This window comes from Etheostoma spectabile, chromosome 1 (assembly GCF_008692095.1).
Source record: "Etheostoma spectabile isolate EspeVRDwgs_2016 chromosome 1, UIUC_Espe_1.0, whole genome shotgun sequence".
Taxonomy (NCBI): Eukaryota; Metazoa; Chordata; class Actinopteri; order Perciformes; family Percidae; genus Etheostoma; species Etheostoma spectabile.
Genome location: NC_045733.1, coordinates 7,527,901 through 7,552,501, shown reverse-complemented (window position 1 = coordinate 7,552,501; position 24,601 = coordinate 7,527,901). Strand labels below are relative to the sequence as shown.

Here is a 24,601-nt window from a genome sequence, read left to right as displayed (position 1 = left end):
TTCAACTGTCGTAGAGCTACAATTTATTTTATTTCAAAAATATTAAATATATAAGTCATTTTTGTTACATTAATAATCGTATGAGTGCTACAACTATAAATGTATAGTTGAAGTCAAATTTTTCTTTCTTATTTTCTTTCCAATGACTGCATGTGAACGTGAAAAACCCTCCCAAAGCTATAATTAATATGAATAAACTATTAAACCACTATTTATGCAACCTCCCTTGCAACATTCGTTCCCAACCCAGGGGTCGAGACCCCACACAGGGTCATCAGTTGCCTCTGACTGGTCATGAGAAGTGCAGGAAATAAGAACATCTAAATTCTGCTACACAAAATTAGGGTTATTTTAATCTTTATCCAATCTTTACTATTTTATTTGAAATACTTTGTAGTTTTACTTTCTCGGGTGATTTAAAATGATACAAATTAATTAATGAACGGGATTCAACTAAACACATTTCTCAAGTACTGCACCATTTTGAGGTACCTGTGCTTTACTTGAGCATTTCTAGTCTTGTAATACTTCTACTCCACGACAATTCAGAGTCAAATATTGTACTCCACTACATTTATTTCATGACGGGCTACTTTGCACATTTAGATTAATATTAAAAAATAAAATAAACTATTTAGGATGATGTATTATCAAAGGTTAGAAGACCACATTACTCCTTTTTTGTGCGTGCAAGTGCAAATGGTCTAACCTCAACTTAAAACCTTTCATACTGTACCAGCATGGTCTACTCTGGCAGGTTTTGTTCCCACTGGAGTGCTATGAATATAAAAACATCTCCATGGAGCAGTTTGAGATAAAATCTAGATTGCCTTATAAATTAAAATCTTAGTTCCCTGGTATTCATGTTGTCAAATACTGATTCAATTCTGACAACTGTCATTTAATTTTAAACATTACATACATTTTTATAATTTGTTGGTGCTTTTCTGTATCGTTTTAAGTGAAATTTAGTTAAATAAAGATAGAATCACATTTTAGCAGAGCAACATACTTCTTACTTTAACTTATGTGACCTTTTGAAATCAGCATAATTAAATAAACTACAATTGGCTTTCAATGTTGCTGTCTTGAAAAGCAAACACAGATTTTAACACAGACAGACCTGAGTTGGATCTTTTTCTGCGATCCTGGCCTCCAGACCGTTCAGCTGCTCGTCAGTGTAGCCTGCTCGGTCCAGAGCCTCCTCCACCCTCCGAGTAATGCTCTCCATCCTCACTCTCACCTGGCTCACCCTCTGCTCACTCTTTCTCACCAGCTCGGCGGTCTCCAGGGCACTGTTGACCTTCGCCTCCATCCTTCGGAGTGTCTCCAGGAGACCGTCTGTGGTCACCCTAATCTGGGTTTGCTCCTGCTCTGAGGCATCTTCACCTGTAATATCCGTGGCCACCGCTGCATCCCTCTTATCCTTCACAACCTTCTCCACAGCTGTATCAGGTTCTTCTCTCTCAGTGTTGGTTCCCTTGTCAATATGAAGACTGCTGTTCTTTTGCTCGGCAACAAACTCCTGTGCAGATCTTAGAGAGGCTTGCAGGAGGCAGACCTGCTCCCTCATATCAGTGAGCGCCTGCTCTGCTTGCTGGAGCTTTACTTGTGTCTCAGATAGCTCCTGGCCCGACTGTTTGTCTTTTGACAGGGCCTTAGCCCCCTCTACACTACAGGCTTTCCACCAGTTCACCACAGACACCTTCTTGGCCTCTTGGATCTGAGTCTTGCTCCTAGTCAGGCTCTGCTTTTGTTTCTTCTCGCAGGCTCTCCGCCGCTCCTCCACCTTCTCCCCTTTCTCCTCCCACACACACTTGTGAAGCTCCAGCTCCTGCAGCCTGAAACCACCATCGCAGCTTTATAAACATCTGCTTTACACAGTGTTATGTCTGTAGTTACCAAGGGTTACTTAAACTGCACTTATGCCTGGCAGAGTTTAACACACAGATAGTAACCTATGTGTTGCGTAATGGGTTGCCCATAAAAACACTGTCAAAACCAGACACCCCTTGTATTAGCCAGAGAAAGCTTCTCAGGACAGAGACTAACATTAACCAAATCCAGTCGGTAACCATAACAGGAGGAAGGGAGATAAAAAACTCACATACACATTGACAAGCTGCTGCTTGATGCTTGTCTGTCGCTGCTGGCGGTGAGGAAAGGGCCTCTCCCGTGTTTCTACAAGAGCACAGTCCTGCGTGAGAGAGAAGAGACAGATTTATACACATACCTGTTCCTGCATGCAACAATTATCCTCCTCTGTTGACTCTCTCCTGACCTTCTCAGGATACTTGTTGTGCAGTAGATGAGCTATTTCTGAAGACTTGATCCTGTGGATGATGCTCTGAATATCATCACTTTGTGTGTGCAGGGACGGGAGGCTTATGTCGTCCAGAGCTCTTTGATGCTGCTGCAGACAAGGAAGGCAGAGATGCAACAGTCAACACAAGACAGAATATCAGCACCATGAAAAGATAACCTGCAGACAATAAGCGCTTCCCAACCTGCTGCATGTCCTGCATCTCGCTCTGCAGGGAGAGGTGGTTTGGAGGATCTTGACTGTGGAGACTCTGAGAACTAATACAGTGTCTGTCATACCTGCCAGTAACAGAAAACACTCACTAACTATGTATTAGATGAAAACTTACATTTATTTAAACTTGTATTTATTGTGCAATTCACATGCAACAGGCCCACTTCATGGAAGACATGTTGACAGGAAGCGCACAGGTGTAAATGAGTCAAATCAGTTATAGCGTCCTGGTATTGTGCATGCTGGCTCACTGTCACACTGTCATGGTTTACTGGGACACTTGAATTAATTTTATGAATAACACCTGCGCTTTTCTTACTCTGTCAAGTCAACGTGTCTGCTGTGTGCTGTCTGTCGTGTTGAAATATTTTCTGAATTATAATGTTTAATGTTTTCCCCCTTGCACAGTATTAATTATTATAATTGCACATTATCTTTTCTACAAAACTACGTAAGCTGGAATGTGTTAATGCACAACTCTGCCACTATTTCTCCACTTTATGCTTCTGAGGAAAACGGGTGTGAATAGGCCTTTTAGTGTTGTCACATAGAATAAATGTAGATGTAGACACAGTTAGAAGTACCTCATAAGAACTTGATGTGAATGTTCCTGTAACCTCATCAGCTCTGACTGCAGACCCTGCAACATCAGTACATTGTCAATGTGTTACATAACAACCATTCAACACAATTAAAAAAAATATATAAGCACATTCAAGATACAATATACTTCAAATTGTTTTCTCGTTACATATTATAACATTAAGAGGCAAATAAGATCGCTCATTGTAATACTTCAGTCATCACTTTGAAATGCTTGATATTTGTGTTTGCATCACATCGTATTTGAGATTAGTCTCTTTTCTATTTTTTTTACAGGATGTAAAGTACCAGCATTACTCTACTCTATATTATATGTCATATATATATGAAATAAGATTCATTTATATCCAACTCACCAAAACTTTGTTTCAAATTCAAAGTGTTTGCTTTGTGACCATAAACTTACCTCAATCATGTTGTGATTCTCCACATGAGAGTTCTTCATCTTATCCATAATAATGTCTTTCTGCACAGGAACATTTGAAAGTAAAGTTGAGTGACAAACTGAAAATGTGGACTGACAATTTCTTTCTGGTGAAAATACCCAGAGAAACCAACCTTTGTGATTTCTCTGTCTCTCAGCGTCAACATCAGCAGGGTTTCCTCGAGTTCGGCCTGTGAACATTTTGATGTTTAACTCTTAGTTTAAACTCATCACGCAGAGACAAACAAGAGTTTTACTGATCTGTTCCTACCCTCAACTCAGTGTTGAATTTCCTCAGTTTGTTGATGCTATCTTCAGAACACGTCCTTTCAAACGTGAGATTTTCATTCTGTGTGGACACAAGAAAAGGAACATAAACTTTTGTGCTTTAAAGTAAAATGCACACCTTTGGACTTTAATTTAAGATCTCCATTACCTTGTCTTCAAGCCTCCGAATGTTAACCTTCTGGCATTCAACCTCGTTGTTCTGAAGATGATGAAAGATTTACATTGTAAATACTAACAGTGAAAGTAATAATCAAAACTTAAAAGGTAGCTTTGCTTGGAGACTGTTAAGTGTGTGATGTACCAGTTTGGTGCAGATGGTCTGTGTGCGGCTCGCTCTCTCCTGGGCCTCTTTAAATGCCTGACGCGTCTCCTCCAGTTCTTCTGTCAGGGATCTGGCTCTGACTGCAGACCGCTGAGCACTGCTCACACCAAAGAAACATCAGGGCTCATTGTTTTATTCACCTTTACTCACATCCAAAACACAATTGATTTATTTTACATTCATTCTGCCTGCAGCTTCAGCTGGTAAAGTTTTGTGGTTCATTTCTCTGAGCTCAAAATAATTACAAATTTGCCTTTTAGGTGTTGTAGCTATGAATTATCAAAATGGCCGGTGTTTGATAGAACATTAACACACGCAGGTAAAATGAACACATATTAATTAGTTTACTCATGATTGAACATGGTTTTCACAGTCAATATTTTATTTGCATCAGGTTGCTTCGAACATACATTTTTAATTCAAGCTTTTAACACCCATAACGTTCTCCTTAACTGTGACTACTAGCAGCTAAACGATGTGTGTGAAGGGACCTGATAGAGACGTGTCATTCCAAAGTGATCAGTCAGGTTGATGTATGATGTTGACTTTTGTTCTCTCTGCACCTCTTTGACCATTACATGTGTATTGTTCTGTTACAGATTACAGTTTATATGTTGTGTTAATGTTTGTGTCAGATGAATACACTGCAATGGTTATAGGAAATAATGAAATTAAATGAGACAATAATGTTGTTTTGTGAGGACTTACAGTTACAGTAAAATCCTACACAATATGACTGGAGTTAAATGAGGAAGGAAGTAGTTGATCTGTCACCTGGCCAGCTTGGCTCGCAGCTCAGTGATCTCCAGAGTAAGCTGCAGGTTTACGTCTTCACACTGAGCCACTGTCCTCAGCAGGCTGCTGTTCTGCTCGCTCAGCTTGCGGTGAGCGTGCTTCAGTTCGGCCACTGTGCCTAACAGGTCTTTTCCATCACCACTGAAGCCACACAAACAGTTTGTGGTGAAGTATGACAATGCACTCTTTAGAGAAGGTTAACACAAGCAGTAATTAAAAGAGTGACATAACTAACCAGGAACACTGGTGGTTTTCTGAGGAGGCCGCTTTGCTTTGAGAAGCTGAGAAATCCAGTCCTTTAAAGGAAATCAGGTTTAATTGATCGCCGTCTGATGTGATTAAGACATTTCTGATGAGTCTGAACAAAACAATGATGGCCTACCATTTACAGGCACTTTAGAAAAGTCAGGCAAAGAGACATGACTGCTGTCTACATCAGAACTGAAACACAAGAGTCAGTGGGTTAGTTCACACAGCTCACAGAAAATGCGGATTAATAAAAGAATGTGAATTTAATTCCCTCTAAATGAGTTTCATACAGCGCTGAAAAATATTGTAGGTTTTATGGGTCCCATATGAACAGATCATACTTAAACAGCTGGAAAAAGTTGTCAACAGTAACGTAAACTAAATGAATACAGCGTGTAATTTCTTTTTAAGACTAGTTTCCTCATTGCTTGCATTGTTTGCTATATTTTATTTTGTTGAGAAAAGAACTAAACAAATCAAAGGTTTTTTAAAAGAACATTATAACCTAAATAAATTACATACAAATTTAAGGGGAGGGCCAGAACAGTGATTTATGAGAAGAAAGACATGGCTATTAAACATTGATTTAATATTGCACACTGATATCCAGCTCAATTTTCCAATCCAATCAATGTGGATTAGCAGCAGGAAAGTCATCTTTACAAGTGACCATTACATTTTATTTCTACAGGTTGATGATATTTTCTCTCTATTTAAGTAATGTATTGGTTGATTGCATTTTACATAATATAATTCTATATGATTGTTTTAAAAATATGACACTGCAGATACTTTGCAGATATTTGAGCATGGTGTAAAACATTTAGATGACTACCTTTAAGCAATATCAAGGTAGTCACTTAATATAGGTGGGTTACTAAATCAAGGTTACAAGTCCTGAATATGACGCTTATTGTGCTTCTGTAATTGAGCCTACACACTTTATAATGTATCCCTCGTTCACAGTTTTTTCTCACCTGTCCTGGCTGCACAGAGCGATCCACTCCCTCATGGTGGAGTGGAAAGTCTCTCTGCTTACATGAGGGTCCTGACAGTCAGGGTCGAGCAGCTGTCGCAGGGCAGCCAGTCTGTCCTGCTCGGCACTCTGAGCCGTCATGGTCTGCAGGTACTGCAGGATTGTGGAGGCCAACACCTCTCCTGCAGACGAGAGAACCGCAGGAACAATGATCATAATCCCAAATCATATGATTGCTCCAATCTGTTTTGGTAAAATCAATTAATGCTGTGTACCTGTGTTGGAGGTGTTACATGCATTATACATGATGTCCAGGAGTTCCTGTTCAGAGAATCCACTTGTGTCTTTATTGTCCTCGAGCACATCCCTTGCCCCACTGTCGGCTGACTCCCAAACTAAACATGTAGAGATTAGCAAAAGTTAGTGTCGTGCACAGGAAGTATACACATAAAGAAAAATAATGAACTGTAAATATTTGTTTGATACTTTGATAATAGAACAAGGTAATGCCAACACTTACCATCATTGCCGTCAGACATTTTGCCTGTTTCTTCTGAATCCCTGGAGAGGAAATGTGCTGATGGACTGTCACGTTCCTACATGACCTGCTTTTTAAAAATAATTATCAAATACTTTACAGATCTTTACCTACATCTATTTGGCCTAGAAGCACATATACAACACAGATCAAAATTGAATCACAAAATAAAGTCAATTAATATCTAAAATGTAAAGCATTTTAATAACTCCTCTCCAGATCTGACTGCTTATGACGCTTCAATGTACGCAGTGAGATCTAATCAGTGGGTTACCTATTGCATATAGTTTCTTGATGCCATTTTACAATAAGATAGAAACATGTGAGGTTAACTGGCTTTCATAGACAATAACAATACAATACTGTGTTAACAATAACATGTTTTCAAGAAAGAAGCACAACATTGCTAAACCAAATCTTTACTACTAAAAATTCACTCTGTGTTGTTTAAATACAGGGATATAATACATTTGTTGCGCAGTCAAAAGTACAGGACATCCATGACACAGTTTCAGACACCACAGACAACATGGGGCAATATTTCTAAACCAGTAATAAAGATAAATTCTTACTTCTCAGTCCAGAACAGTTCCTCTCAAAAGAAAAACAAGATTGTGAAAACACTGTGATGTTTGCAAAGGAAGTCTTTATGATGCCCATTCGATTGTTGTCACTGCTTCAGATCAAAACCAGCTGACATCCCCTAGCCCCCTCCTCCACCTCACCCCACTCCTGCTAAAATGCTGCCCTGCTGAGGTCTGCCACAATGATGCTGTTAACAGATTTCAATTCCTCACCTTTAACGATTTAAATGCGCAGTCTGCCAAACATTTCAACCACATTTAAACATGTTCGGGAGTAAACTCCCTCTTCCAGTAATTGTGAAGCAAACTAAATGATTGCCAATCCATTAAAAAATACTGATATTGTAGCTGAAACTGTTGGTTCTGTCAATATTGTCCAAAGCCCATTATTTGCACAATACTAGTATTACCTGGGGACCTCTAATTGCTAAATCAATTGAGATCCAATGGTAAAATGTTGATACATGTTTAGTTTAATTTGTGAACTTAGCAAATTGCTACTGAATCCTACAACACTTACTAAAAACAAACTCAAATTACTCCAGGAGTTGCTAAATATATGTTTTGTGCTAATATTTTGCTTCTTAGTACTAATAGCACTGTTTTCAACCGTGTTTTCAATTCAATTTAATTCAAATTGCTTTACTGGCGTGAATGTCAGAAATAACAATATTGCCAAAGCATCAAGGATAATAAGGTGAGAAGGAATACATTCTTACAATTCATTGAGTAAACAAAAATATATACATTTAAGATAAAAAAAAAAACTGAAAACAGGAAATCAACAAAAGTATCAATCAATCAATCAATCAATCAATATACAGTAAAATATGTAGTGTCAAATGTAAGAAAGAAAACAAAGACAGAAGCAAACAAACAACAAAACGTGAAAAAAACAACTGCAGTAAAGGACTAAATGAGAAGGCAGAGTAATGTGTGAGAAGATGAACTACAGATATTACGGGTTGTTTTCACCAAAAAGCATCGTCTATTCACCTCCAGGGATGAACACTTTCTGATCCCCATCAATCTGCCTTCCCGGACCATGGTTCTTTTCCCAGGATGGTAAAGCAATGACCTGCTCTCTCTCTTCTTCTGATTGGCTTACCTCAGACCAATCGCCCTTCCTATGCCTAAAATCTAACCAATCCAACTAGCGAAGGCAATGAGTACTAGCCATTCAGAGGCACAGTGGGGCGGGTTATGCCTTCGCCGTCCTGGGAAACGCTAATTTGCTGCCCGGACACCATTTCCGTGGCACGTATGTTTGTTTCCTGTCGGAGGCATGAAGTAGCTACCAACCAGACAACGGGCTGGAGATTTTCTATTTGTTTTTTAATATCTCTAACTCAAAGTGGATTTTTCTTCAGTCAAGATGTCTCGGGGCTCTATCGAGATCCCTTTACGGGACACAGATGAGGTAAAACTCGTCTAATATGTAAACGTGATTTTTTTGTGCTTGTTTGACTAAGTGGACCTCGATGTTAATGCTAACTCTGGCTAGCATTAGCTAATGCTCTTTACACTACAGCGGAGTATTTAATGTAGTGTAATGTCAGCGTGAGATATTTAGCTAGATGTTTGCAAGTCGACCCAAAACGTAAACGCCAGTAACGTTTGGAGCAGCAAGTAACGTAATAAAAGTAACGTAAGTTACATTAGCAAACAGAATTACTGTCTGCAGAAATATGAGCTCAGGCTTCTAATACAAGTTAGTAGTAACGTCAGAGTTGCTTACGCTAGTTAGTTAGTTAGTTTGCTAGTTAGTTAGTTGAAAGAGATTGTTATCAGTGGATAACGGCCCTTTAAAAGGTAACTATCATTCTTTTTGTTTCATTTATTCCTTTTTTCGTTCACTTCAATGTTTATTAAATAATGTTGGTAAATTATTTAGTTTTGTTGCAACAGAAAGGCGAAACTGAGTACATTTAAATATCACACCGCATATTTTCCTCATATCGCGTAGCCTTAGTTAATAGGTCAGTTATTATGCATTCTGTCATTGCCTGATTATCGTCATTAATATGGACGGGGTGGATTAACTAATAGGAACACCTCTCAGTAACAAAACAATTCAACAGCACTACAGCCTCCAACATGACTGTACAGTTGCACCAAGGCCTCTTTGCAACAGACAAGAAACATTATAACATTCATTAAGATAGAATTTAATGCAGCAGGGCTGTTTTTATTAGACTACGTGTTTTCGGTTAACCCACATACTGGATTGTCAGTTATGGCTAATCCAGGGAATTAAATAACATAAAGCAAGGTACTTTAATATGTTGATGCAAAAGTCAAAATCCATGCAATGCCAAAAAGCAATTGTCCACATTGATTTGCAACATCACCCAAAACGGTCTAATATACCCAGAGATACTACTGGAATAGGCACCACAGTATAAATGGGATTGTTAAAATTCTGACGGTTAAGGCTCAGTCCTTAGCACGGCTGCCTGGGTTCGAGTTCAACCTGTGGCCCTTTTTCTGCATGTCTCCCCACACTTTCCTGTCTACAGCTGTCCTGTCAATTGAAGACAAAAAGAATATTCTTAAAAAAATTGAGAAAACTCTGACTATTGACAAATTAATATCTTCTCACAAAATGTCTAAACCCCATTCATAACTTAAAGGACACATGGAGTATGACTTTTGTCAGACGTTGATGCTCAATGATTTGAACAAATCGTGTCTTGCAGGTTATCGAGCTTGACTTTGACCAGCTGCCAGAAGGAGACGAGGTCATCAGCATCCTGAAGCAGGAGCATACACAGCTGCACATATGGATTGCTTTGGCTGTGAGTCAATGGAGCAGCCGTGGAATATCTATGAAGAATATAACTACTATCATAACATAGAATATTAACTTGATGAATAAATTGAGCACAATACAAATATCAAATCGAAATGTATTCCATCAGTTTTAACAGTGTGTGCATTATGTCGTTTTTTTAGTTGGAGTACTACAAGCAGGGCAAAACGGAGGACTTTGTCAAGCTTTTAGAGGCAGCTCGTATCGATGGAAACCTCGACTACAGAGACCACGAGAAGGATCAGATGACCTGTCTGGACACATTGGCGGCTTACTATGTCCAGCAAGCACGTAAAGAGAAAAACAAAGATGCCAAGAAAGAGCTCATCACGCAGGCCACGCTGCTCTACACAATGGCAGACAAGATCATCATGTATGATCAGGTGAGAAACAATTGATGATGAAAGAAAACTGCTACTACTCCACTAACTTTTGCATTAAAAGTAAACATAACATGCTCTTGGCTCACTCAGAACCATTTGTTGGGACGAGCCTGTTTCTGCCTGCTGGAAGGAGACAAGATGGACCAGGCTGACGCTCAGTTCCACTTTGTCCTCAATCAGTCCACCAACAACATCCCGGCTTTGCTCGGCAAGATGAATATAAAAAAATTAGACATTAATCTTGACCACTGTGATTAATCCCCTGAAATAATCACACGGTTGTTGTTCAACAGGTAAGGCCTGCATCTCCTTTAATAAAAAGGATTACAGAGGAGCACTGGCATACTACAAAAAGGCTCTGCGTACAAACCCCGGCTGCCCAGGTAAACATGTTACCTGTCACCTCCTCAAAACAGAACCCTGTATTTGTGATTATTACAATGATATTACATTTACTACTACTACTACTACTAGAGTCTGGTCGATACAAGATACAATATCTGAGTATGATAAAATCTTGTAATGATACATCTGAAAATAATTATTTGACATAAACAAATAAAATAAACTTCTTTGATTAAGATCCCTCCTTTGGTTATAAAAAGTTGTGACACCTGATCAGCCAATATTATCCTGCTATTGGTATTGCATTTGTCATACTAAGATATGTGTTACAGATTATTCCTCATCCATCTTCTGTCTTGTTCTTGTGTCTCTAGCTGAGGTAAGGCTGGGGATGGGCCATTGTTTTGTGAAGCTCAGCAAACTGGAGAAGGCTCGTTTGGCGTTTGGGCGAGCCCTGGAGCTTAATTCAAAATGTGTGGGCGCTCTTGTTGGTTTGGCGGTGTTAGAGCTCAATAGCAAGGAGGCAGATTCCATCAAGAACGGAGTGCAGCTCCTGTCACGGGCCTACACCATCGACCCCAGCAACCCCATGGTGCTCAACCACCTTGCCAACCACTTCTTCTTTAAAAAGGTAGTCACTGGTCTGGTTTGTCGTTGAAATGTTGTCACAGTTCTGCCGTGCCGTTCAACTATTATTTACACCTGTGTGTTTTCTATCAGGATTACAGTAAAGTGCAGCATCTGGCCCTCCACGCTTTTCATAACACAGAGGTCGAGGCCATGCAGGCTGAGAGCTGCTACCAGTTAGCTCGCTCGTTTCACGTGCAGGTAAAATCCTTACTGATCCTGAGGAGGCGTACTGTTTATTCAGTGTCATCACTTTACGTCTCGGATGTCTCTATTCTCTTTGTCTTTTCAGGAGGACTATGACCAAGCATTTCAGTATTACTACCAGGCCACTCAGTTTGCCTCGTCCACCTTTGTGTTGCCCTTCTTTGGCCTGGGGCAGATGTATGTGTATCGAAGAGACAAGGAGAATGCGGCACAGTGCTTTGAAAAGGTTTTGAAGGCCTACCCCAACAACTACGAAACAATGAAGATTCTGGGATCTCTCTACGCAACATCTGACGATCAGGAAAAGAGAGACATCGCCAAAGTATGTACAGTATCCAGTGCAGATTATTTGATCACATTTGTAATCCTATGGCTTATTTAGATGTTTGACTACACTCAAAAATTCCCTAGGGTCATTTGAAGAAGGTAACGGAGCAGTACCCAGATGATGTGGAGGCGTGGATCGAGCTCGCTCAGATCCTGGAGCAGACGGACATTCAGGGAGCATTGTCTGCATACGGCACAGCCACACGCATCCTGCAGGAGAAAGTGCAGGCCGATGTTCCCCCTGAGATCCTCAACAACCTGGGGGCTCTACACTTCAGACTGGGCAACCTTGGAGAGGCCAAGGTAGCTAATACTATACAGAGCGGCTTGTATTAACACGTCACCCCAAAATAGCTATAGCACTTGGGAATTCACTGGATATACAGAACATTACCTGGATTCTTTCACTGGGCTATTTTAAAGTGGTTTTTATCTATGATCATGATGTGTGCAGAACAATGTACAGTATATTTTGTGTTTTAAGGATGGGTCATGTCATCTCTCCGACAGAAATACTTTCTTGCCTCTCTCGAGCGGGCCAAAGCTGAAGGCGAGCATGACGAGCATTACTACAACGCCATTTCTGTCACCACCTCCTACAATCTGGCCCGCCTGTATGAGGCAATGTGCGAATTCCACGAAGCTGATAAACTCTACAAAAACATCCTGAGAGAACATCCTAACTACGTGGACTGTAAGTATACAATAAAAAAGTGAGAGCAAGTGTCACTATCTGATTTGAGTCAAATACAAATGTGAGTTGCACATACGTCACTTTGTGACAAGTAGCCTACAAGATGCTACCGACAGACTTTTGGAATGTCAGTACAGAAAAAATGGACCTACTGCTGGCTACAAGCTAGCAATCAAACACAACAGAGGCTGTCAGTTGAATGGCTTTTTGAACGTTCGCAATCAAACAATCATAGATAGATAAAACGTTTTTGAAATGATTTCCATCTTCTGTTATTGTTTGTAATGACAAAAGTTATTTTAGTTATAAAGTATTTTATGGATTTCACCAATTTCGGAATGACACGTTATGACGTAAACCGTTTAAATCTGAGCATGCGCAACTCACATCTGCACTCGACTTACATCGGGTAGTGACAGCAAGAAGAAAGAATGTACTGTGTGAAGAGCCGTTTGAATCTTTGGGCCGCAGGTTATTTGCGTCTTGGAGCAATGGCTCGCGACAAAGGGAATTTCTACGAAGCTTCTGATTGGTTCAAAGAGGCCCTGCAGATTAATCAGGTATTTGGTCACCTGTGTGAATGTTATCGAAATTCCATAAAAATCCGATGTCAAACTCGCTCCAACATTTTCTGACGTCTGTTCTGTTTGGTGCAGGATCACCCGGATGCCTGGTCGCTGATTGGGAACCTTCACTTGGCCAAACAGGAATGGGGACCGGGTCAAAAGAAGTTTGAGCGTATTCTGAAGCAGCCATCCACACAGAACGACACCTACTCCATGCTGGCTCTGGGTAACGTGTGGCTGCAGACTCTGCACCAGCCCACCAGAGACCGGGAGAAGGTACAGTGATTGCATCACTAATGGCGTTTTTCCGCTACATGTTACCTCCTCGACTCGCCTTTTTTGGTTTTGCGAAAAAAGTACCTGGTACCTGTTAAAAAGTACTTTTTTTTTTTTAGTACCACCTCAGTCGAGGTTCCAAGCGAGCTGAGGCAATACCAAAAGGTGACGTGAAAACCTGCAGACGGCTGATTGGTCGGCGAGAATCGTCACTATTCACTGCCTCATCATTGCAAGCAACAGACGGGGGGGGGGTGTCTGAACAAACCCGCCGTGTTTAGCTAAGTAGTTTAGCCAGCTGTGGGTTTTTTTTTTTGTTGCTGCCTCTAGCTTCTTTTGAAACCAAATTTGTCTTCTGGCAACAGCCACATGCCGAGTATCAAAAACAACACACCTTCGACCTTTTGTGTGTGTATCCCGTTAGGTCCTTTTCTTAGTATGGTTAGGTCACGGCAGTTTCCTGCTATGATGACCAGCCACGCTCGCCTCCCTTCTTGAGGCGGTACCATTCTGCAATGGAAAAAGAAGAACGGGGAAAGTTGAGCAGGCACCATGTAATGGAAAAATGCCATTATTGTGCGATGTAGTGCTCCTGCTTGTTTTCTTTAAGGGTTTAAGTATTAAGTTAATGAGGACGTATCCATGATAAAACGCTGTGGGAACTCTGAATTGACCAAAAAAAGGGAAATAATAGATCCCCAAATGGAGTAAGTGTGTTGTTTGTCTTGACAGGAAAAGAGACACCAGGATCGAGCCCTGGCCATATACAAACAAGTCCTGCGAAATGATGCCAAGAACCTTTACGCTGCCAATGGCATCGGTCCGTTGTGTTTAATATTGACATTTTTTGTTTTGTTTATCCTTCCCACTGCATATGTATGAAGTATTCAACACAAATGCGTTGTGTCCAGGTGCCGTCCTGGCCCATAAGGGCTTTTTCAGAGAGGCCCGCGACGTGTTTGCGCAGGTGAGGGAGGCCACAGCAGACATCAGCGACGTCTGGCTTAATCTGGCTCACATCTACGTGGAACAGAAGCAGTACATCAGCGCCGTGCAGATGGTAAGGGCCTCACTTGTGATTACATTTATAAAATCAAAAAAGATGGTAGTTGTTTGTCTGTACAGTTGAGCATTGGATTTTGCTTCCACAGTATGAAAACTGCCTGAAGAAATTTTACAAATATCAGAACACGGAGGTGCTGCTGTATCTTGCGAGGGCGCTCTTCAAATGCGGTAAACTCCATGAGTGCAAGCAGATGCTGCTGAAGGTAACATGAGGACAAATTGGAAAAAGACATTGTATTTTATGCTAAAATATGAGGGGAGTCAAACTTCCCTGTGTGTTTCCAAACAGGCCCGTCACGTGGCGCCCAGCGATACGGTGCTGATGTTCAATGTGGCCCTGGTGCTTCAGAGACTGGCCACTCTTGTGCTGAAAGATGAGAAGAGCAACTTGAAGGCCGTGCTTAGCGCTGTCAAAGAGCTTGAACTGGCTCACAGGTATTAGATTCATACCTCCTCCTCGCAGGTTGATCATCTGGCTGTCTTGTACCTCATCATGCAATTGTGTCTCTTCCTCCTCACACAGGTATTTCAGCTACCTCAGCAAGTCTGGAGACAAGATGAGGTTTGACCTCGCTCTCGCCGCTTCTGAGGCCAGGTCAGTCTGAATTTATTCTCATCACAGTTTAAACACACGCTGAAGATTTTTGTTATTGTTTCAAGGAACAGTTGAAAGGATTCATGAAATCTCTGTTAAAATATTCACACTTGTAATGTAATATTCACGTTTTATTTTTTTAAATTGAAGCTGAAACCAATTATTCCAACCATATTGGCCTCTGTTTCTCTTCTTCTTCTTCTTTCACCACACATGTAATTTAGGGTTTACAGACATGAAATGTTTTTCTTAATTTTGTTTTTTTAAACCCCGTACTTTGGTGGCTGTGTGGTGGGATTGCAGGCAGTGCTCTGACCTGCTGAGTCAGGCTCAGTACCATGTGGCGAGAGCCAGAAAGCAGGATGAGGAGGAGAAGGAGCTTCGTGCCAAACAAGAACAAGAGAGGGACCTGCTGCGTCAGCAGATGATGAAAGACAAGGTACGTATGGAGCTACCATCCAAAAACCCTAACGCCTTTTAGTAGTAAATGACTATGAATGTTTCTTTCTTTTTTTTTTTACATTAAGAGGTACAATAAAGAGCTTTTTAGTCATTGGTTGGCTTGTCACCCTAAAAACCTTGTTAGGAGGATAAGCGGAACAAAGAGGTGGAGGAACAGAAGAAGCTCCTGGAGCAGAGAGCCTTGTACGTGGAGAAGACCAAGAACCTGCTCACCTTCGCAGAGGGATCAAAGGAAATGGCCAAAGAAAAGAAGAAGGGCGGTGGGCGTGTGAGTGTTTGCACTGATAACAGACTCCTCAGCGACTAACTTGGACAGAAGGCAGCGTGGATTACATACTTAACTCTTTGTATCTTTCATCTCTAAGCGCAAGAAAGGCGACATTGACGAGTTTGTCAACGACGACTCTGATGAGGACCTGCCAATGAGGAAGAAGAAGAAGAGGAGGGGCGGCAGCGGCAGCGAGCAAGAGGAGGGCGAGGACGGAGAGAAGAAGTCACGCAAGAAGAGGAGGAAGTGAGTGTGCGACTTTGATGTTAAACTGCGGAACGAGGCACATAAGGTACTCAGAGCAAATGTTGTCTTGTGTTCCAGGCCCGCTAGAGGAGGAGATGACAGCAATGACGAGGAAGGAGGGTCACGGCCCAAGAAGCAGCGTAAACCCAAAGAACGCAAGAAGTTTGAAAAGGTCCTTTTTGAGTTTTCTTTGTTCTGTTCTTTTGTTGTGATTCATCTTCTTGAAATCCTTTGACAATATAGTTATTTGGCCACATTCTATAAATGTAACACATTTTCATCATTTGTAGCCCCAGCCTGAGCGTTTGCCACCGTCTCTCAAAGGAAAGATCAAGTCCAAGGCTATCATCTCCTCTTCAGAGTCGTCTTCAGATGAGGATGGCCTGAAAATAGCCGAAGACAGGTGAGAGCATAAACGTTTTAGATGGGAATTTACATTCAAACAAGCAGTGACGCCGAGATCGAAAAGATGGATGGTATTCCACTAGTCACTCGGAACAAGCGTGTTAGTACAGCAACAGAAAATTGATGAGTGCACTTTCTCCCATACAGACAACAAAGAGACAGTGGTTCAGGATCTGATGGGGAGGACGGCCCCAGGAAGCGTATTGCATCTGACAGTGAGTCAGATGGAGGTAGGAACCACTCTGGCAGCGAGGGAGGTAGGAACCACTCTGGCAGCGAGGCGGGCAGCCCTCGGCATTCTGCGGGCTCCGAGGATGACTCTGGCAGCGACCGTCCAGTGAAGAAGAGGAGGGTGCAGCTGCAGTCCGATTCAGAGCAGTCGGACGCCGAGAGCAAGAGGAGTCGGTCAGGGTCCGACGACGAGTCCCGGCCCGGTTCGCCTGTCGCTGCGTCCGACCGAGGATCAGACAGGGGATCTGAAGTGGGCTCAGACAACGAGGGCTCCCCGCGCCGCTCTGATAACGGCTCTGAACATGAAGCGTCCAACAATGATGACAGCGATTAAATCTTCCTCACAGACTTGTCTCGTGTAATGCTGAGAAAACTATCAACATCTGCATTTTTATTTTCTATTAAAAGCGAGGATTTCTGTCCTTACAATGTCTGGGAATTAGCCTAGAAAATGTAGGTTTTGTTGGTGTAGCATTCTGGTGTATTCTTCATGTCTTACTGGAAATGTCTTCACGGATGCCATGTTTAAGATGTTTTGTTGAAGACAGATCAAATGGTTTAAAGTGAACAACAAGATGTAAACATCTTTTTTTCCTTCTTTTTTTTAAATCTCAGATGGTCAGACGAGACACTGACCTAAAAAATGGAAAGAGGCTTTAACAGGCTGTCAAATAAAAAAAGAGAAAACAAAGAATTGTTAAGATGTGGATTGTTACATTTCATTCCTGTATTTTATTTTTTCCTATTGTGATACTTTAGTGAAATGTCACTATGAATACCTGTAATCTGGACGTAAAATATCACAAGTCATAGGTTTACTATTCTAATACAGCAACTATCTAGAAACATGTCCTAAAACATCAAATTCAAGGACTTTTCAGGCCCAATTTCCTCCAACAACCCACAAGGCATAGTTAAAGACAGTTCAACAATATACCATTACAACACGCGCTGTTACATGATGTAACATTTACTTCAGTCTACAATTAAAATTTTAACACCAATTTGCATCTCTCCATACATACTGCAATCCTTTCTGTTCATTGGGTTAAAATGAGCACCTTCATGGCACTGCTAATTGATCTGAAAAATCCAGAGTTGCAGAAACAAAAACAAGATCCATTCTCTTATTGCCATAAAGAATGATCTAATAGTTTTTGATGTTTTGGAAATAAACTCCTTATGGTTGAGGTAGCCAAATTATATTACTGAGGATTTGGCATCCAATCACAGTAATGTTAACACAAATCAGACAATACACAGGCAATTTAGCGATATCCCTGCAGTTGTGGTCTTGAAATAAATCCAGAGTCCTCTTTATCCAAGACAAGACATTAAAAATGTTGATTCCGAGACTTTCAAAAAGTGGTCTTAGACCAAGAACGATCAAGTTCTACAACACTGCTCTGAGCAAAGCAGGTTTCCCGATGTCATTATTCAAGCCTGCGTAACATAAAAAATTACGACTATTGTGTAGGGTTTAACATGCTCCATTTCTTGTTTGATAAATACCAGAAATGTGCTTTCTTGTAGGTTAGTACATGTCTCAAGTTACCAAAATCCACCCTAAAACAATCTCAAACTAATGCAACCTTTTTTTATTAAACGGAACACAAAGAGCAAGTTATGATTTAACCTAAGTTTAGGACATTTAAGAAAAACTCGGGAAAGAAATCTTCAGGACAACAAAATGAACTGTTAAATTTTATTCAAGGTTGATCTGTAGTTGTACACTAAACATCTTTCACTTAACATTACAGTGACACCCCAAATGTAGGAGAAAGTGTACACATACAGTACATTCTTTGTAATTTCATAAAAGATAAAAAGACCATTTAAAAACTTGACAAATATGGCAAACCGACGTAAAATTTCCACACATGGTGAACAACTGTTGCACAGGAAACTAAGCTTTGGCTGTCTCAAACGTTAGAACTGAGACATTCAAGTATAGTCCGAGATACATTAGAGGTATATCCATATGAATTGATAAATTAAAAAGGCCACACAGATTCATTCCTAACAGCACAAAAGTTTTGTACATCAAAAAAGCTCTTGATTCATAAAACTAAATGTGGCTAACTGAAATCACACTGTGCAAATCAAACAGCCCATTATTGTTAGTACTCGTCAAATCCATATTGTTTTTGAATTTTCAGACAAAATGGCCTGTTTTCAAGAACACAAAAAAAAAAAAAAAAAACTTTAACTACGGCAGCCAAAAACTGCAACTTAGGCATGTTTCAACAAATCAAGGAAAGTGTCTTACTATTGCAACGACTCATGATGTTGCGCAAAGTGCATCTAAAAACTGATTAACAAATGCAGATAAAACAATGAGAAAGTCTCTTTGCAATGTTACAGCCTTTTCTCTTTTGTAAACAGTTTTTAAGTTAATAGTTATGGCAGCACTTGGTGACTCCTACCAGATGTAAAAGGTGATACATGGGGTCAGGTTTTGGTGCTGGTACAGTTCCCTGCAAAATACTGCCTACTGTTAAAGAAAACATAACCCAAGATTGAAATGTATAAAACATCTGCTGCAGGACATCTAATTAGATTGAAAATTAGAAAGAAAAGCATAAATACAATATGAATATAATGGTGGTGATGCTGGCTTGATCTTGCAAAACATTTCATAGTGGAATGAACTGTAACAGTGGTTAGAAAATACTCAAACAAGAAGAGAGGGAAGGAGACAAGTAAAAAAGTATTCATTGCATCCTGATAACACATGGCTTTGGCCTGTTCCTCAGTACTCATCATCCTCAGATTCCTCTTCTTCTGCAGTCTCCAGCCAGGTCAACCACTGGTTCACCTGCACCATAAACAGTATCTTCGTTAGACCCAGTTATTTAGAATAGTTATTCATACAGCATCAGGTTTTTATCCGTACTCCAGCTAGCATACGGGTTTATTCAGCTTTCTGAAATGTTTGGAGCGTTCGTTTATTGTCGGGGAGCAATTTGATAAGCTGTACAAAACTACAAAAATACTTTTTAGTAAGTACATAAAATTACCTGAAATAATGCTTTTCCCTTCCCTGGATATTCTTGGGTGACATCTTCTTTCCATGAAAGGAAGGCTTCTTCTTCGATTATTTCCATATCATAAAAGTTCACAAAGTAGCGCAGCAACATACCTGGAAAAGGAGAGTATCATTAAGCTTCTGCACCAACGTTGACCTTCTCTGACCTGGGCCTGAGCTGCTATGTTGTGTGTGTGTGTGTGTGTGTGTGTGTGTGTGTGTGTGTGTGTACATACCTTTAGGGAAACCCTTGGTATTGCAGTGAACCTGCAGGGCATACAGTGCTCCGACCTGCAGGTCAACATGATCGTGTAGGAACTTCTGCATCACTGGCTTGAAAGACAGAAGCTGCTGCTTCTCCTCGTCCAGCTGCTCCTTGCTGGGCGATGAAAGTTGCTCTTCGTCGTCGTCAGGATTGATCTCGTAAGCAATGTACTGCAGGAAGCTGGCAGACAAGACAATAAATATACTGTAAACTTGAAGGGCAAATGTAACCAACTTATCAATGGCTGATAGAGCAGGTATATTTTGTCTGCAGAGATCATTGTCCACTGCTGTACCTGGTCATGAGGATGTTGACAAAGCCTTTGTCAGTGTGGAGTTTAGGAGAGATGTTGTCTTTGATCCACTTGTAGATCGACTGTGGAGAGGGATCTACTTTGATCTGCTTCAGCAGCTCCTTCTCCAGTTTCATCAGTGGGAACAAAAAGCTTAGACCTTTGCCATCCAGAATCTCCAGCATCCTGTCCTTGTTCTGGTCGATTTCTATAAAGTAAATATATATAAAAAAAAAAAAAACACCAACACGTATCTGTCAGTAGAAGCAAAAGGCAGAACTGAGAGAACTAATGACATCGGGTATGAACATATGGTCAGAGTGAGTTTGGACATACCAGGCAGCATCTTCTGCATGTTGACCTTGCTCTGCTGAAACAGGTCGGTCAGCCACTCACGGTCCTTCAGTTTGACCATCTGCTGCAGGCAGAGCAAGAACAGTGGGAAATGTGCACCATTCTCCAGCTGATGGGCCAAATCGGCGATGCTGACCAGGTCGGTGATGATCGCGCGTGCTGCAAACTGTGCCAAGTAGGACTTAACCAGCGGCACTTCTTCCTCAATCTTGGGACACTGGTCCAGAACACTCAAAATGGCCTGTCAAATAAAAACAACGGTTATAATGGTTAGTGCAGAGTAAAAGCTTTAATTTTTTGTATATAGTTGCTTGTGTGTATGCACCCAATCACCAAGGCCAACTCCACGTAGTTCCACTAGTGTGGCAAACTGCTTTCTGATTGACTGATATTTATTCCTATAGTAAAAACAAGAGTATTGTGAATAATTGAAAGAACTGACCTGCATTAGATTTTCACCAGTGGCAAGGCCCTCGGTGCACAGAGCATGAACCAGGGTGCTCGCATGTTCCTTATCCTCATCTGAGCGGTCAAGTGAAAGGACCACGATCTTGTTGAGCATCTCGGACAAAAAGTGTTTTGGAGCTTTCATCTCCCTCACAGCATTCAGCGCCTCGTCGACGTTCTTGCTGTTCAGGTAATCTGCCACCAAGGTTTCCTAACAAGAAAAAGTACGGTCAAATGATATACTATGTTAGACACAGTATATACACACACTGACATGAAGAACGCACACAGTGAGATAAACTTACTGTCATTTTGCGCAACTCTTCCTTTGTAGGAGGAGCTTTTTTGGTTGACTTTGCAGGTTTTTCCTGAATAGGAGGAGGATTGATTTTCAAGCCAAGCTGTGGAGCCTAAATATAGAACGCCAAATTAATATACATTCTCTGGAACCTGTAATTACCATATCAGTTCAATATTTTTATGTAAAAATGACAATACCTGTCCGAGTGGGGCACCTTGAGCGGTTAAAGGATACATAGTCATCTGTGGTTGCAGCTTTGGGATTTGTTTTTTACTCAAGATGAAGGACTGTGCCGGCCTCAGGCTGATCTAGAGGGGTGAAGAGAGTTTATAACAATTACAAATATTATTCTACACTTCTATAATATAATGCAACTAAAACAGGAGCTATTTAAAAAGACTAAATTCCAACATATAAACTTCAAATAATCCAAAACAATTAGTTTAGCAGTGTACGCTGTTGTACCTCATCAGCATTGACCTTCCCCTTCTTGCCAAATCGTGGAGCCATATCCTTAGACTGCAACTGCACTGGGTGATTCGCTTTGTGGTTAAAAACAGGTGAACTCTGCCCCTAAAACAATAAAATTCAGATTTATAGTTAGAAATGACGACTCCCTGATTGACCATTACAAATAGTGTAAAATTACACTTTAAATAAACTGCATGTACCTGGTTTGGTTTTATATATGGTTTGCTTCCCGCATCAAACTGAGGCTGGTGGGAACCGTTGCTGTTTCCAATGTGGCCATTGTAAAGCGGGTTTGTGCGATGGCGTCCCATGGTAGGGGAATAGTGATCCTGTATGACTCCTGGACCTGTACCAATGCCACTTCCTACCCAAAACAAGACAACGAATATTTAAAAAAAGAAAGAAATGATCACTCCTCATTATTGGATAGTGTAACTCTTTTATCACTATAGGGAATAAAAGCTGTGACATACCAGGCATTTGTCCAAACATATCAGCCAGTCCACCAAGAGTTTCCCGGTCAAACTTGATCCTTGTTGGCAGGAAGGAGGAGTTTTCCATGAAGAATTCATTCCTCATTCCATCACTCGAAGGTGGAATGAAAACACCCAAATCCTGCAAAGCAGTTAGAATCCAGTAAGAATCCAAGGATACAACACACTATGGACTAGACTGGTACAGCAATCTTTCTTACAGTCCATGATAAACAGACAATTCATCCCAAAGTGGACCGGGAAGACTAACCTTTACTGCATCTTGACGAACTTGATTGATCGTCTTAGGGCCGTTGTCAGTATACGCCTTGCGAGCGGCCCAGTTGTTGTCTCGCTGCTCCACTGTGTTCTGCAGCAGGAAACGGATCCTAGATGGCAGTTCCTTGTTGTTCGTTAAGGCCCGCATGCGGCTAAAATACTGATCCATCAGAGACTGATAGGAGAGTATTTGTTATTAAATGGAACAAACACACTTTTAAGAAAAATACTTATTTGGTTGTTTTCTGCATACTCACCCTAGCCTTTTCATGATCAAGTTTAGGTCCCACTGTTCTCATTATCTGACAGAGGCATTCCAAATCTTCACCCATATCCTTAAGTTGGACTCTCTTCTTCTTTTCCAAAAGCTTAAAAAGAAAGAAAGAAACATTTAATACACATTACTATAATTTATTACGGTAGATTTCACCACGATACTGAGACAAACATATTGCAATTTATAACCTCTCCCCAACTTCTAAATTTTACCCAACTTCAAATAATGTCCCCAAAAGGAAACTTATTAAACTTTATTGCTGCAAAATGGGATTGTCAGACAAACTGACCAACACACATAATAGAAGATAGGATACTTGGCGTTTGATTATTTCCCCCCACCCCTAGTATCTAACTGCCAGGAATATGGTTTATCATTCCACCAAACCATGTAAACATTATTCAACAGAACTCAACTGTTTTGATGCACTTATGGAGGATAGATTCATGGATGAGGTTGAGTTTGCCAAGTTCCCCGATGAATTTGATGTTGCCCAGCATCTTGAGCTTTGCAATACCACGCTGCTCCTCCTCCTCAGAGGTGAGTGGGGTGTCATCTTTGTCAAAGACTACAGAAAAGAAAGTTGTAGAAAATAAGGAACATTTCATGCAAGACATGACCAAATGTATTTTGTAACCAATGCCATTTAAAAATGCACTTACTTTCAACATTGCTGGCGCGGTTCTCAAACTCATCTTGAAGCTTGGAAATCAGAAGCCTTCTGAAGGTCTGTAAAAACAATTTGTATGAATTCCAGACTCAAAATATCAGAGCAGTAACCATATTACTGTACAAATTTTGATAAAATAACTTACAGTATTCTGCTTTTGTGTTGCTTGAATTTCTGCCGGGTCTTCAAAGTTTGGTGCATCCTCTCCCAAAAGGGCGACATAGTTGGGGTTATAACTGGCAATTTGGGGCTTTTAGGTTTTGTCAACATCTAAAGCGCAAAAAATACCAAAAAATGAAGTGCCCATTTAAAAACATTAAAAGGCCCCTTTAAATTTTCAACGGGGAAAAGTTTCAGAGCTCCATAAAAAATTTTCAGGGAACCCCCCAAAGGGTTTTTTTTAGTTAGTGATCCAAAATTTTAGAGCCTCCCCAAAACCGGACCTCAAAATCCAAGATGGCTGCTCAAACGGATTAAAAAGAAAATTCAGCACTTTGTTTTGCGCCCTAAACCAATTATTTTTGCACACAGTTTTGCCCAAACCCTTTAAAGTGTGGCATGTTGCAGGGTTTTTTAAAAGATGCATTAAATCCCGGAAGGGTTTTTTGAAATCACCGGGGGATTTTTAAAAAAGGCAAAACCGGGCACAAAAACCCCCCACCCCCCATGCGTAAAAAATATATAATTTTTTCCAACGTTTTTGTAAAAAAAGGATAAACCCTTCATGCCCAGCCCCCCATTTTGGGGAAAGAAAAGGGAAACCAGGGCTATAAATAAATTTAAGTTTTAAAAGAACATTCCCAAACAAGGGTTTTTCCTTTTAAACAAGTTTTAATCAAACCCCCATTGGGAGCTCCACCCTATTTTGCCCAAACTTCTCAGGTGTCAATTTTTAAGTAGCGGGAAAAAAGGAAGGAGAA

The 24,601-nt window shown here is 40.7% G+C and overlaps 3 protein-coding genes across 3 annotated transcripts in view; 1 reads left to right on the top strand and 2 right to left on the bottom strand.

Annotated features, from left to right (window-relative positions):
- Nucleotides 1-7,333, bottom strand: part of mrvi1 (murine retrovirus integration site 1 homolog) — a 33,521-nt gene extending 26,188 nt beyond the window's left edge. The window contains 17 exon segments of the mRNA XM_032519914.1: nt 1,124-1,841; nt 2,112-2,197; nt 2,282-2,413; nt 2,508-2,601; nt 3,121-3,176; nt 3,546-3,605; nt 3,698-3,754; nt 3,835-3,912; nt 4,000-4,050; nt 4,153-4,270; nt 4,948-5,109; nt 5,204-5,264; nt 5,351-5,409; nt 6,195-6,375; nt 6,469-6,588; nt 6,714-6,798; nt 7,304-7,333. Of these exon segments, the coding sequence (XP_032375805.1) occupies nt 1,124-1,841; nt 2,112-2,197; nt 2,282-2,413; nt 2,508-2,601; nt 3,121-3,176; nt 3,546-3,605; nt 3,698-3,754; nt 3,835-3,912; nt 4,000-4,050; nt 4,153-4,270; nt 4,948-5,109; nt 5,204-5,264; nt 5,351-5,409; nt 6,195-6,375; nt 6,469-6,588; nt 6,714-6,732 (2,052 nt within the window). The 5' untranslated portion in view covers nt 6,733-6,798; nt 7,304-7,333.
- Nucleotides 7,334-8,480: 1,147 nt separating this feature from the next.
- ctr9 (CTR9 homolog, Paf1/RNA polymerase II complex component) lies at nt 8,481-17,639 on the top strand. Its single transcript, XM_032505035.1, has 23 exons — nt 8,481-8,735; nt 10,015-10,113; nt 10,271-10,510; nt 10,601-10,718; nt 10,804-10,893; nt 11,230-11,486; nt 11,576-11,683; nt 11,775-12,011; nt 12,101-12,319; nt 12,527-12,710; nt 13,182-13,270; nt 13,367-13,552; nt 14,285-14,372; nt 14,464-14,612; nt 14,704-14,820; nt 14,907-15,052; nt 15,141-15,212; nt 15,516-15,651; nt 15,799-15,942; nt 16,040-16,188; nt 16,267-16,360; nt 16,479-16,591; nt 16,741-17,639. The coding sequence occupies exons 1-23, from the start codon at nt 8,691-8,693 to the stop codon at nt 17,156-17,158; spliced, it is 3,498 nt and encodes a 1,165-aa protein (XP_032360926.1). The 5' UTR covers nt 8,481-8,690; the 3' UTR covers nt 17,159-17,639.
- An 873-nt stretch (nt 17,640-18,512) lies between these two features.
- LOC116673026 (eukaryotic translation initiation factor 4 gamma 2) lies at nt 18,513-23,957 on the bottom strand. The gene is made up of 16 exons (XM_032505152.1): nt 23,827-23,957; nt 23,674-23,740; nt 23,428-23,579; nt 22,992-23,102; nt 22,727-22,909; nt 22,456-22,597; nt 22,183-22,346; nt 21,977-22,084; nt 21,709-21,819; nt 21,516-21,620; nt 21,206-21,421; nt 20,746-21,004; nt 20,413-20,617; nt 20,089-20,297; nt 19,845-19,966; nt 18,513-19,642 (listed from the first exon to the last, which is right to left on the bottom strand). Exons 3-16 carry the CDS (start codon nt 23,509-23,511, stop codon nt 19,577-19,579), a joined length of 2,085 nt encoding a protein of 694 aa, XP_032361043.1. The 5' UTR covers nt 23,512-23,579; nt 23,674-23,740; nt 23,827-23,957; the 3' UTR covers nt 18,513-19,576.
- Nucleotides 23,958-24,601: the final 644 nt, after the last annotated feature.

Bases quoted from the DNA above. Each gene is read 5' to 3' on its own strand.
- ctr9 (XM_032505035.1), top strand. From the start codon at position 8,691: ATGTCTCGGGGCTCTATCGAGATCCCTTTACGGGACACAGATGAG. The intron at 10,719-10,803 runs GCAAGATGAATA...GTTGTTCAACAG, and splicing joins CAACATCCCGGCTTTGCTCG to GTAAGGCCTGCATCTCCTTT. The intron at 10,894-11,229 runs GTAAACATGTTA...TTGTGTCTCTAG, and splicing joins TACAAACCCCGGCTGCCCAG to CTGAGGTAAGGCTGGGGATG.
- LOC116673026 (XM_032505152.1), bottom strand. From the start codon at position 23,511: ATGCTGGGCAACATCAAATTCATCGGGGAACTTGGCAAACTCAACCTC. The intron at 23,103-23,427 runs GTTGAGTTCTGT...TTTCTTTTTAAG, and splicing joins TCCATAAGTGCATCAAAACA to CTTTTGGAAAAGAAGAAGAG. The intron at 19,967-20,088 runs GTATGTACACAC...CTCCTTTTCCAG, and splicing joins TACCAAGGGTTTCCCTAAAG to GTATGTTGCTGCGCTACTTT.